At 48.2% G+C, this 13,859-nt stretch overlaps 1 protein-coding gene across 1 annotated transcript in view; it reads left to right on the top strand.

Annotated features, from left to right (window-relative positions):
* The window catches only part of ARR3 (arrestin 3), a 52,577-nt gene that overhangs the window by 5,639 nt on the left and 33,079 nt on the right, over positions 1-13,859 (top strand). Inside the window, exons 2-5 of the mRNA XM_089666869.1 lie at positions 1,134-1,162; positions 5,471-5,501; positions 9,272-9,332; positions 9,420-9,464. Of these exons, the coding sequence (XP_089522995.1) occupies positions 1,146-1,162; positions 5,471-5,501; positions 9,272-9,332; positions 9,420-9,464 (154 nt within the window). The 5' untranslated portion in view covers positions 1,134-1,145. The remainder of the gene's footprint in view (positions 1-1,133; positions 1,163-5,470; positions 5,502-9,271; positions 9,333-9,419; positions 9,465-13,859) is intronic.

Here is a 13,859-nt window from a genome sequence, read left to right on the forward strand (position 1 = left end):
GTTAGGGTTAGGTTAGGGTTAGGGTTAGGGTTAGGTTAGGGTTAGGTTAGGGTTAGGGTTAGGGTTAGGGTTAGGGTTAGGTTAGGGTTAGGGTTAGGGTTAGGTTAGGGTTAGGGATAGGGTTAGGTTAGGGTTAGGGTTAGGGTTAGTATTCAGTCGCTTTGGGTTTTCCTGCTACTACAATGGAGACGTCTGTGGGGGGGAGGGGGGGTCGCTGAAATAAAAAGAATTCGGGTTGATCTTATCTGACCAAATGCAGGAAATGATTTCCGTTCAATGTGAGGCAACCGACATCTACACACATCGTATACAGAATAGGTCATCATGTCCCCGTCGTGTCGCCATCTAGCCAAAAAGTATGTGAACCCCCCCTTCCAAATTCAGGTGTCTCCTGGGAAGGGTCCTGTTATTACTCCATCATACAATATCATATAAATCCCACTTCCTGGCTGTGTTCACAAATGTCTGACACAGATCAGCCCCTGTCTGCAGCCTTTCATCTTGTGACATTCTACAAAGTTACAATGTACAGTCTGATCACTGGGGGAGGAGACTGAGGAAATGACTCCTCCCTCTTCTACAAAGTTACAATGTACAGTCTGATCACTGGGGGAGGAGACTGAGGAAATGACTCCTCCTCCTTCTACAAAGTTACAATGTACAGTCTGATCACTGGGGGAGGAGACTGAGGAAATGACTCCTCCTCCTTCTACAAAGTTTCAATGTACAGTCTGATCACTGGGGGAGGAGACTGAGGAAATGACTCCTCCTCCTTCTACAAAGTTTCAATGTACAGTCTGATCACTGGGGGAGGAGACTGAGGAAATGACTCCTCCTCCTTCTACAAAGTTACAATGTACAGTCTGATCACTGGGGGAGGAGACTGAGGAAATGACTCCTCCTCCTCCTACAAAGTTACAATGTACAGTCTGAACCCCGGGGGAGGAGACTGAGGAAATGACTTCTCCTCCTTCTACAAAGTTACAATGTATAGCCTGATCCCTGGGGGAGCGGAAACTGAGGACATCTAGTGGCAGAACAAGTACTACAGCTAAATCACTGGAATGATGTATTTCTTTGAGCTTCAGGATCCCCCGACCTACAAATGATCGGTTTTCTGTTTTCTCCCCCAGATTGGAGTCAGTATGGCGGACGGTTCCAAGTAAGATTTCCACATTACAATGATGGGAGATCCGGAATCCAAATCTGCGGATTTCTCTGTCCTGCTTCTCCCCGTCCCTGACATCCGAAGGACTGCATGTGTCCTGACAGCCCCGGGGATCACTCACACCAAGAACATGTCAGGGAATAGCGCCCTCCACTGGAAGGAACACCAATGTGCCGGGTGCAGGGCCGGGCTGAGGGGTAGGCAGACGAGGCGACCGCCATGGGTGCAAGAAAAGGGGGCAGGGCATGCTGATCAGGTGGGACACAGCTCATTGGGTGCACTTTGGCACAATTGTACCCGGCTGATGCCGGTGGAAGCTGGAAATCACAGTGTAGATACCACTACTACACAGCTACTACACCTCTACACTACTACTACACTGCTACTACATCTCTACTACACCTCTACACTACTACTACACCTCTACACTACTACTACACAGCTACTACACCTCTACACTACTACTACACCTCTGCACAGCTACTACACCTCTACACTACTACTACACCTCTGCACAGCTACTACACCTCTACACTACTACTACACCTCTACACTACTACTACACTGCTACTACACCTCTACACAGCTACTACACCTCTACACTACTACTACACTGCTACTACATCTCTACTACACCTCTACACTACTACTACACCTCTACACTACTACTACACCTCTACACTACTACTACACCTCTACACTACTACTACACTGCTACTACACCTCTACACTACTACTACACTGCTACTACATCTCTACTACACCTCTACACAGCTACTACACTGCTACTACATCTCTACACAGCTACTACTACACCTCTGCACCTCTACATTACTACTACACAGCTACTACACCTCTACACTACTACTACACTGCTACTACATCTCTACTACACCTCTACACAGCTACTACACCTCTACTACACCTCTACACAGCTACTACACCTCTACACTACTACTACACCTCTACTACACCTCTACACAGCTACTACACCTCTGCACTACTACTACACTGCTACTACATCTCTACACTACTACTACACCTCTGCACTACTATTACACTGCTACTACATCTCTACACTACTACTACACCTCTGCACTACTACTACACCTCTACACAGCTACTACACAGCTACTACACCTCTACACCACTACTACACAGCTACTACACCTCTACTACACCTCTACACTACTACTACACAGCTACTACACCTCTACTACACCTCTACACTACTACTACACAGCTACTACATCTCTACTACACCTCTACACCACTACTACACAGCTACTACACCTCTACACTACTACTACACTGCTACTACACTGCTACTACATCTCTACTACATCTCTACTACACCTCTACACTACTACTACACCACTACTACACAGCTACTACACCTCTACACTAATACTACACTGCTACTACATCTCTACTACACCTCTACACAGCTACTACACCTCTGCACTACTACACTACTACTACTACTACTACTACTACACCTCTGCACTACTACTACACTGCTACTACACCTCTACACTACTATTACACTGCTACTACACCTCTACACTACTACTACACCTCTACTACACTACTACTACACCTCTGCACTACTACTACACTGCTACTACATCTCTACTACACCTCTGCACTACTACTACACTGCTACTACATCTCTACTACACCTCTACACTACTACTACACTACTACTACACCTCTACACTACTAATACTACACTTCTACACTACTACACAGCTACTACACCTCTACACTACTACTACACAGCTACTACACCTCTACACTACTACTACACAGCTACTACACCTCTACACTACTACTACTACACTACTACTACACCTCTACACTACTACTACACAGCTACTACACTTCTACACTACTACTACACAGCTACTACACCTCTACACTACTACTACTACACTGCTACTACACCTCTGCACCACTACTACACTACTACTACACCTCTACACTACTACTACACTGCTACTACACCTCTACACTACTACTACACTGCTACTACACCTCTACACTACTACTACACTGCTACTACACCTCTGCACAGCTACTACACCTCTACACTACTACTACACTACTACTACACCTCTGCACTACTACTACACCTCTGCACCACTACTACTACTACTACACCTCTGCACCACTACTACTACTACTACACCTCTACACTACTACTACACAGCTACTACACCTCTACACTACTACTACTACACCTCTGCACTACTACTACACCTCTGCACCACTACTACTACTACTACACCTCTACACTACTACTACACTGCTACTACTCCTCTACACTACTACTACACAGCTACTACACCTCTACACTACTACTACTATACCTCTGCACCACTACTACACTGCTACTACACCTCTGCACTACTACTACACTGCTACTACACCTCTGCACTACTACTACACCTCTGCACCACTACTACACAGCTACTACACCTCTACACCACTAGTATATTGCTACTACAGTGCTCTCCTCTAGCTTCTGGGTCCTATACTGAGCCTCTGCTGTGCTGCATTATGAAGACAGGAGGTCAGCCGCTCAGCATGGACCCCATTCTGGTAACACTTGGATCAGGTGGAGAGTTCAACCTCATTGCCCCGCCTCTCCGCCTCTCCACCGCCCCGCCTCTCCGCCTCTCCACCTCTCCATCTCCCCACCGCCCCGCCTCTCCACCGCCCCGCCTCTCCACCTCTCCACCGCCCCGCCTCTCTACCTCCCCACCGCCCCGCCTCTCCGCCTCTCCACCGCCCCGCCTCTCCACCTCTCCACCGCCCCGGCTCTCTACCTCCCCACCGCCCCGCCTCTCTACCTCCCCACCGCCCCGCCTCTCCACCTCTCCACTGACCCGCCTCTCCACCTCCCCACCTCTCCACCGCCCCGCCTCTCTACCTCCCCACCGCCCCGCCTCTCCACCTCTCCACCGCCCCGCCTCTCCACCTCTCCACCGCCCCGCCTCTCTACCTCTCCACCGCCCCGCCTCTCTACCTCCCCACCGCCCCGCCTCTCCACCTCTCCACTGACCCGCCTCTCCACCTCCCCACCTCTCCACCGCCCCGCCTCTCTACCTCCCCACCGCCCCGCCTCTCCACCTCTCCACCGCCCCGCCTCTCCACCTCTCCACCGCCCCGCCTCTCTACCTCCCCACCGCCCCGCCTCTCCGCCTCTCCACCGCCCCGCCTCTCCGCCTCTCCACCTCCCCACCTCTCCACCGCCCCGCCTCTCTACCTCCCCACCGCCCCGCCTCTCTACTTCCCCACCGCCCCGCCTCTCCGCCTCTCCACCTCTCCACCGCCCCGCCTCTCTACCTCCCCACCGCCCCGCCTCTCCACCGCCCCGCCTCTCCACCTCCCCACCTCTCCACCTCTCCGCCTCTCCACCGCCCCGCCTCTCCACTTCTCCGCCTCTCCCCACTGCCCCGCCTCTCCACCTCCCCACCTCTCCAACGCCCCACCTCTCTACCTCCCTACTGCCCCGCCTCTCTACCTCCCCACCTCTCCGCCTCTCCACTGCCCCGCCTCTCCACCTCCCCACCTCTTCGCCTCTCCACCGCCCCGCCTCTCCACCAACATGACTTACAGTGCGACTTTTGAGTGCAACTCCAAAGCCACTTTCAGGGAATGCTGGGTAATCTTCCTGTCATGTCGGATCCAAATCACATCGATATAGATGGAGGAGGCGACTTCCAATAAAGTCTATGGGCACAAGTGGGATGGAAGTCGCCTCCAAGTGGCTCAGGAACCTTTACTAAAGCGACTTCAGAGACGACTCTCATTGACTAACATGGGATTTCACATCATGCGACTTGGGGGTCTCACATGTCATGAGATTTGAGGGTCCCACAAGTCGGATCCCAAGTGTGAACCGAGCCCGAGTGGGACCTATTTATTCATGGGTTGAGGTACATTGGCAGCCAACTGAAAACGCTTGAAAACGCACGTGTTAGAGTGCATGCATCGTGGTGTGAGTGATCCCGGACATGGGGATTGTCTAAAGACCTTGATTCACGATGGGCACCCCGTCTGCACCCCTGAGGACAGTACACACGGGTTACCCAGGTGGCCCTTACATTAGATCTACACCACTTCCTGTCTATATACGCTTCGTAGTCCCTGGATAGTAAACCGTTCCTTGTGTCACCAACATCCTCAACCTTCTAGCAGTAGGCACAGACTCATGAAACGTGAAGATCGTCCACACATACAAATTCCAGATTGGCTCACTCATCGTTTTATTGTTTATCGATTATTTTCTTTTAGAGTCTTCAAGAAGACCAGTCCTGATGGCAAGGTGAGAACCCGTCCTGGTCCCCTTTTTACATATGTAATTATCAGAACGAGTAAAAAAAAAATACAAAACCGAACTGCAGCCTGAAGCTCGGGTGTTAATATGTGTGAAGGTTCATCTCTGTGGTCCTACCTGCATGGCCAGATGTACGTGACCCATCTCCTAATGATGGAGTTCAGGTGTCTCCAGTGAAGGGTCCCGGTAATACTCCATCATACAAAGACATTGGAGACAGTTGTGCTCTTCCAGCCTTGTGGTAACAGTTTGGTGAAGACCCTTTTCTGTTCCCCCATGACTGTCCCCCGTGTACAAAGCCAGCTCCATAAAGACATGGATGACCAGTATGGTGTGGAGGAACTTGAGTGTCCTGTACAGAGCCCTGACCTCAATCCTACTTTTGGAAGACCTTTGGTATAAGGTCTTCTCATCCAAGATCAGTACCTGCCCTCAACTCTAAAGAACAGCTTTGGGATCAGGTCTTCTAATCCCAAAGGTGTTCACTAGGTTTGAGGTCATGGAGGAACTCGAGAGTCCTGCACAGTGCCCTGACCTCAACCCTACTTTTGGAAGACCTTAGGTATAAGGTTTTCTCATCCAAGATCAGTACCTGCCCTCAGTCCTACTGAACCCCTTTGGGATATGGTCTTCTAATCACAAGGGTGTTCAGTACATTTGAGGTTATGGAGGAACTCAAGTGTCCTGCACAGAGCCCTGACCTCAACCCTACTTTTGGAAGACCTTTGGAATAAGGTCTTCTCATCCAACATCAGGACCTGCCCTCAACCCTACTGAACAGTTTTTGGATCAGGTCTTCTTATCCTAAAGGTGTGCTCAGTAGGTTTGAGGTCATGGAGGAACTTAAGAGTCCTGCACAGAGCCCTGACCTCAACCATACTTTTGGAAGACCTTTTGTATAAGGTCTTCTCATCCAATATTAGTACCTGCCCTCAGTCCTACTGAACCCCTTTGGGATATGGTCTTCTAATCACAAGGGTGTTCAGTACGTTTGAGGTTATGGAGGAACTCAAGTGTCCTGCAAACAGCCCTGACCTCAACCCTACTTTTGGAAGACCTTTGGTATAAGGTCTTCTCATCCAACATCAGGACCTGCCCTCAACTCTAATGAACAGCTTTGGGATCAGCTCTTCTAATCCCAAAGGTGTTCAGTAAGTTTGAGGTCATGGAGGAACTCGAGAGTCCTGCACAGAGCCCTGACCTCAACCATACTTTTGGAAGACCTTTGGTATAAGGTTTTCTCATCCAAGATCAGTACCTGCCCTCAACTCTAATGAACAGTTTTGGGATCAGGTCTTCTAATCCCAAAGGTGTTCAGTAGGGTTGAGGTCATGGAGGAACTCGAGAGTCCCACACAGAGCCCTGACCTCAACCCTACTTTTGGAAGACCTTTGGTATAAGGTTTTCTCATCCAAGATTAGTACCTGCCCTCAGTCCTACTGAACCCCTTTGGGATATGGTCTTCTAATCACAAGGGTGTTCAGTACGTTTGAGGTTATGGAGGAACTCAAGTGTCCTGCACAGAGCCCTGACCTCAACCCTACTTTTGGAAGATCTTTGGTATAAGGTCTTTTCATCCAACATCAGGACCTGCCCTCAACTCTAATGAACAGCATTGGGATCAAGTCTTCTAATCCCAAAGGTGTTCAGTGGGTTTGAGGTTATGGAGGAACTCGAGTGTCCTGTACAGAGCCCTGACCTCACCCTACTGAACACCTTTTGGGATGAATTGGAACACCAGTGGTGGTTCAGGTCTTTTCATCCAGCATCAGTACCTGACCTCACAAATAGGAAGAAATCCCCACAGGCACCCTCCAAAATCTTGTGGAAAGTCTTCCCAGCAGAGAAGAGGATGTCATAGTTACTAAGGGTTGGGCAACTCCATAATATTGGTCATGGGGAGATGGGAGGCAACTTCACAAGACATAGTTTGACCAGTTTTGTGTGGAGGAACTCCAATGTCCTGTACAGAGCCCTGACCTCAACCCTCCTGAACACCTTTGGGATGAATTGAAATGCCAGTGGTGACCCAGGTCTTCTCATTCAACATCAGTACCCGACCTCACAAATGGGCACAAATTCTCACAGACACCCTCCGAAATCTTGTGGAAAGTCTTCCCAGAAGAGTGGAGGATGGTATAGCCACAAAGGGGGCAACTCCATATGAATGGCCACGGGGGCTTGGGGGAAACTTTATATCAATGACTCTGGGAAGAGGGTGGAACGTCAGTGGTTGGGGGGGCTCCATATTAATGGCCATGGTTTTGGAATGGGATGTCCAGCAGGCTCATGTAGATGTTCAGAGACCTTTGGCTATATGATATAGTCTAGACCAGTGGTCGGCAAGCCGCGGCTCGCGAGCCACATGCGGCTCTTTACCCACTCTAATGCGGCTCTTCTGTGTGCCGGGCGCCTGCTCCCCTCCCTCCTCTCGGTCGGCCGCTCCCCTCCCTCCTCTCGGTCGGCCGCTCCCCTGCCTCCTCTCGGTCGGCCGCTCCCCTGCCTCCTCTCGGTTGGCAGCCCCAAACGTCCGCGCGGATCTTTTAATCCGGCCCGCGGATGTGGCTGTCAGGATGTGTGTAGGCGGGGCAGCGTGCCGAACGTGAGGGGAGGGGAGCTAGGCTCCTCTCACAGTCCGCCCTGAAGACCCGAACGGCGCGGGAAGACAGCGAGAGGAACGCAAAAGGTAAGTGAATTGACACGGGGGACTTGGCTTACTAGAAGGGGGGGGGGGATAGTACTGTGGGGGATGAAATACTATATGAGGGATGAATTACTTTATGAGGGATGAATTACTATATGGGGGGATGAAATACTATATGAGGGATGAAATACTATATGAGGGATGAAATACTATATGAGGGATGAAATACTATATGGGGGGATGAAATACTATATGGGGGATGAATTACTTTATGAGGGATGAATTACTTTATGAGGGATGAATTACTATATGGGGGATGAAATACTATATGGGGGGATGAAATACTATATGGGGGGATGAATTACTATATGAGGGATGAAATACTATATGAGGGATGAAATACTATATGAGGGATGAATTACTATATGAGGGATGAAATACTATATGAGGGATGAATTACTATATGGGGGGATGAAATACTATATGGGGGGATGAAATACTATATGAGGGATGAAATACTATATGAGGGATGAAATACTATATGAGGGATGAATTACTATATGGGGGATGAAATACTATATGAGGGATGAAATACTATATGAGGGATGAAATACTATACGAGGGATGAAATACTATACGGGGGATGAAATACTATACGAGGGATGAATTGCTATGGGGGATGAATTACTATATGGGGGATGAATTACTATGGGGGATGAATTACTATATGGGTGATGAATTACTATGGGGGATGAATTACTATATGGGGGATGAATTACTATGGGGGATGAATTACTATATGGAGGATGAATTACTATATGGGGGATGAATTACTATGGGGGATGAATTACGATGGGGGATGAATTACTATATGGGGGATGAATTACTATGGGGGATGAATTACACTATGGGGGGTGAATTACTATATGGGGGATGAATTACTATGGGGGATGAATTACTATATGGGAGATGTATTTTCAGTTTTAAAAATGTGGCTCTCAAAATAAATTTCAATCATGGTTTTGGCGAGATTTGGCTCAGTTGAAAAAAAAGGTTGCCCACCACTGGTCTAGACGTTCTACGTCGTAGAGAAACCTTATCTTTCCTCTTCTAGTTAACCGTTTACCTGGCAAAGCGGGACTATGTGGACCACGTGGAGTTTGTAGAGCAAGTAGGTCAGTGGCTATTTTTTCTTTTATAATAATGTCTCTCCAACCCTTTCTCCGAGCTTTGACTGACGTTATGTTTTCTATTTTCTGCAGATGGAATGATTGTAATTGACCCGGAGTACCAAAAGGAGAAGAAAGGTAAAATGAAACAGTTTTTTACCCAAATTACACCGAGTGTGAGTGCGCTATACTTCTACAGGAAGCTTCATTAGGAGGTCAGATGGAAAATACACTATATTGCCAAAAGTATTGGCCCCGCCCTCCATATCATGTGATTCAGGCGTTCCAATCCCCTCCCAATCATGTGATTCCTGTGTTCCAATCCCCTCCATGGACACAGGTGTATACAATCAAGCCCCTAGGCATGCAGACGGCTTCTACAAACATTGGTGAAAGAATGGGTCGCTCTCAGGGGCTCAGTGACTCCAAGCGTGGTCCCGTGATAGGTGGTCACCTGGGCAATAAGTCCATCCTTGACATTTCCTGGCTACTAAATATTCCACGCTCAACTGTTGGTGGGATTATAACAAAGTGGAAGCCACTGAGAACAACAGCCACTCAGCCACCAAGTGGTAGGCCACGTCACATGACAGGGCGGGGTCAGCGCATGCTGAAGCGCACAGTGCGCAGAAGTCGCCAACTGTCTGCAGAGTCAATAGCTAAAGACCTCCAAACTTGGTGTGGCCTTCAGATGAGCCCAACAACAGTGTGTAGAGAGCTTCATGGAATGGGTTTCCATGGCCGAGCAGCTGCATCCAAGCCTTCCATCACCAAGTGCAATGCAAAGCGGCGGATGCCGTGGTGTAAAGCACGCCGCCACTGGACTCTAGAGCAGGGGAGGCGTGTTCTCTGGAGTGACCAATCACGCTTCTCTGTCTGGCAATTTCATGGACGTGTCTGGGTTTGGCGGTTGCCAGGAGAACAGTACTTGCCTGACTGCATTGTGCCAAGTGTAAAGTTTGGTGGAGGGGGGATTATGGTGGGGGGTTAGTTTTCCGGGGTTAGGCTTGGCCCCCTAGTTCCAGTGAAGGGAACTCTTAAGGCAACATTTTGGACAATTTCATGCTCCCAACTTTGTGGGAGGAGTTTGAGGATGGCCCCTCCTGTTCCAACATGACTGCACACCAGTGCACAAAGCAAGGTCCATAAAGACATGGAGGAGCCAGTTTGGGGTGGAGGAACTTGACTGTCCTGCACAGAGTCCTGACCTCAACCCCATAGAACACCTTTGGGATGAATTAGAGCGGAGACTGCGAGCCAGGCCTCCTCCCCCGACATCAGTGCCCCTCCCCCGACATCAGTGCCTGACCTGACAAATGTGCTTCTGGAAGAATGGTCCAACCTTCCCATAGACACCCTCCTAAACCTTGTGGACGGCCTTCCCAGAAGAGTTGAAGCTGTTATAGCTGCAAAGGGCGGGGCCAACTCAATATTGAACCCTACGGACTAAGACTGGGGGGTCATTAAAGGTCATGTGGGTGGAAAGGGCGGCCGACCAATACTTGGGGCAATATAGTGTATATATGGGGGGGGGGACAATACTTGGGGCAATATAGTGTATATATGGGGGGGGGACAATATTTGGGGCAATATAGTGTATATATGGGGGGGGACAATACTTGGGGCAATATAGTGTATATATGGGGGGGGGGACAATACTTGGGGCAATATAGTGTATATATGGGGGGGGGACAATACTTGGGGCAATATAGTGTATATATGGGGGGGGGACAATACTTGGGGTAATATAGTGTATATATGGGGGGGGACAATACTTGGGGTAATATAGTGTATATATGGGGGGGGGACAATACTTGGGGCAATATAGTGTATATATGGGGGGGGGACAATACTTGGGGTAATATAGTGTATATATGGGGGGGGGACAATACTTGGGGCAATATAGTGTATATATGGGGGGGGACAATACTTGGGGCAATATAGTGTATATATGGGGGGGGACAATACTTGGGGCAATATAGTGTATATATGGGGGGGGGGGGGACAATACTTGGGGCAATATAGTGTATATATGGGGGGGGACAATACTTGGGGCAATATAGTGTATATATGGGGGGGCGGGGACAATACTTGGGGCAATATAGTGTATATATGGGGGGGGACAATACTTGGGGTAATATAGTGTATATATGGGGGGGGACAATACTTGGGGCAATATAGTGTATATATGGGGGGGGGACAATACTTGGGGCAATATAGTGTATATATGGGGGGGGACAATACTTGGGGCAATATAGTGTATATATGGGGGGGGACAATACTTGGGGCAATATAGTGTATATATGGGGGGGGGACAATACTTGGGGCAATATAGTGTATATATGGGGGGGGCGGGGACAATACTTGGGGCAATATAGTGTATATATGGGGGGGGACAATACTTGGGGCAATATAGTGTATATATGGGGGGGGACAATACTTGGGGCAATATAGTGTATATATGGGGGGGGACAATACTTGGGGCAATATAGTGTATATATGGGGGGGGGACAATACTTGGGGCAATATAGTGTATATATGGGGGGGGGACAATACTTGGGGCAATATAGTGTATATATGGGGGGGGGGACAATACTTGGGGCAATATAGTGTATATATGGGGGGGGGACAATACTTGGGGCAATATAGTGTATATATGGGGGGGGGACAATACTTGGGGCAATATAGTGTATATATGGGGGGGGGGACAATACTTGGGGCAATATAGTGTATATATGGGGGGGGGGACAATACTTGGGGCAATATAGTGTATATATGGGGGGGGGACAATACTTGGGGCAATATAGTGTATATATGGGGGGGGGACAATACTTGGGGCAATATAGTGTATATATGGGGGGGGGACAATACTTGGGGCAATATAGTGTATATATGGGGGGGGGGACAATACTTGGGGCAATATAGTGTACATTGTCACAAACTATTCTTTTACATAATGTAGAAGAGAAGTGAACACCACATCATGCTATGCAGTTCCCATCACGGGACAACACGCTGTGGTGGCAATGAGTGGGAGTGGCAATGAGAATTAATGTCACCCACACCCCCCCCCCCCCCGCGTCTGCTAACATTAGTTTTTGATGCGGGTTCAGGAAAGGGTGCGGTTTACAAGCAGTCCTGCGCCCACATACATGTGAACCTAGAGTTATGTAAAATAATAATAGAATATCCAAAAAGCAAACAATACAAAACAGCCCACATGGGAGAAAAATATATTTGAAAGACATTCTTCCCAAATATATTGACCTACACTTGAATTACTACAATTTTGGCCGCATTCAATATATATCAAAATATATAAATATATATATACTGCATGTTGAAATGCATTTTTATTATAAAATATCTGAAAAATATTTTTAAAAATACATTTCGAATATACTGTATGTCTTCAAAAATATATATCTACATTTTTGGAACGCATTAACAAATATATGTAAAAATATATATGACTTTTTTATATTTTTTTTATATGAAACACATTTCAACATGCAGTATATATACCTCCTGGTGATCCCGCAACACATCTCCCAGTGATCCTGGAACTCACCTCCTTGTGATCCTGGAACACACTTCATGTTGATCCTAGAACACAGCTTCTGGTGATCCTGAAATATACAGTGGGGCAAAAAAGTATTTAGTCCCCACCAATTGTGCAAGTTCTCCCACTTACAAAGATGAGAGAGGCCTGTAATTGGCATCATAGGGAGACCTCAACTATGAGAGACAAAATGAGAAAACAAATCCAGACAATCTCATTGGCTGATCTGGAAAGAATTTATTTGCAAATTATGGTGGAAAATAAGTATTTGGTGAATATCAAAAGTTCATGTCAATACTTTGTTATATATCCTTTGTTGGCAATGACAGAGGTCAGACGTTTCCTGGAAGTCCTCACAAGGTTGGCACACACTGTTGCTGGTATGTTGGCCCATCCTCCATGCAGATCTCCTCCTCCATGCAGATCTCCTCTAGAGCAGTGATGTTTTGGGGCTGTCGCTGGGCAACACGGACTTTCAACTCCCTCCAAAGGTTTTCTATGGGGTTGAGATCTGGAGACTGGCTAGGCCACTCCAGGACCTTGAAATGCTTCTTATGAAGCCACTCCTTCGTTGCCCGGGCGGTATGTTTGGGATCATTGTCATGTTGGAAGACCCAGCCACGTTCCATCTTCAATGCCCTTGCTGATGGAAGGAGGTTTGCACTCAAAATCTCACGATACATGGCCCCATTCATTCTGTCCTGTACATGGATCAGTCGTCCTGGTCCCTTTGCGGAGAAACAGCCCCAAAGCATGATGTTGCCACCCCCATGCTTCACAGTAGGTATGGTGTTCTTTGGATGCAACTCAGCATTCTCTCTCCTCCAAACACGAGGAGTTGTGTTTCTACCAAACAGTTCTATTTTGGTTTCATCTGACCATATGACATTCTCCCAGTCCTCTTCTGGATCATCCAAATGCTCTCTAGCAAACCTCAGACGGGCCCCGGACATGTACTGGCTTAAGCAGGG

The sequence above is a fragment of the Staurois parvus genome, unplaced genomic scaffold (assembly GCF_062004578.1).
Source record: "Staurois parvus isolate SC_StPar_1 unplaced genomic scaffold, SC_StPar_1.0 ptg002880l, whole genome shotgun sequence".
NCBI lineage: Eukaryota > Metazoa > Chordata > Amphibia > Anura > Ranidae > Staurois > Staurois parvus.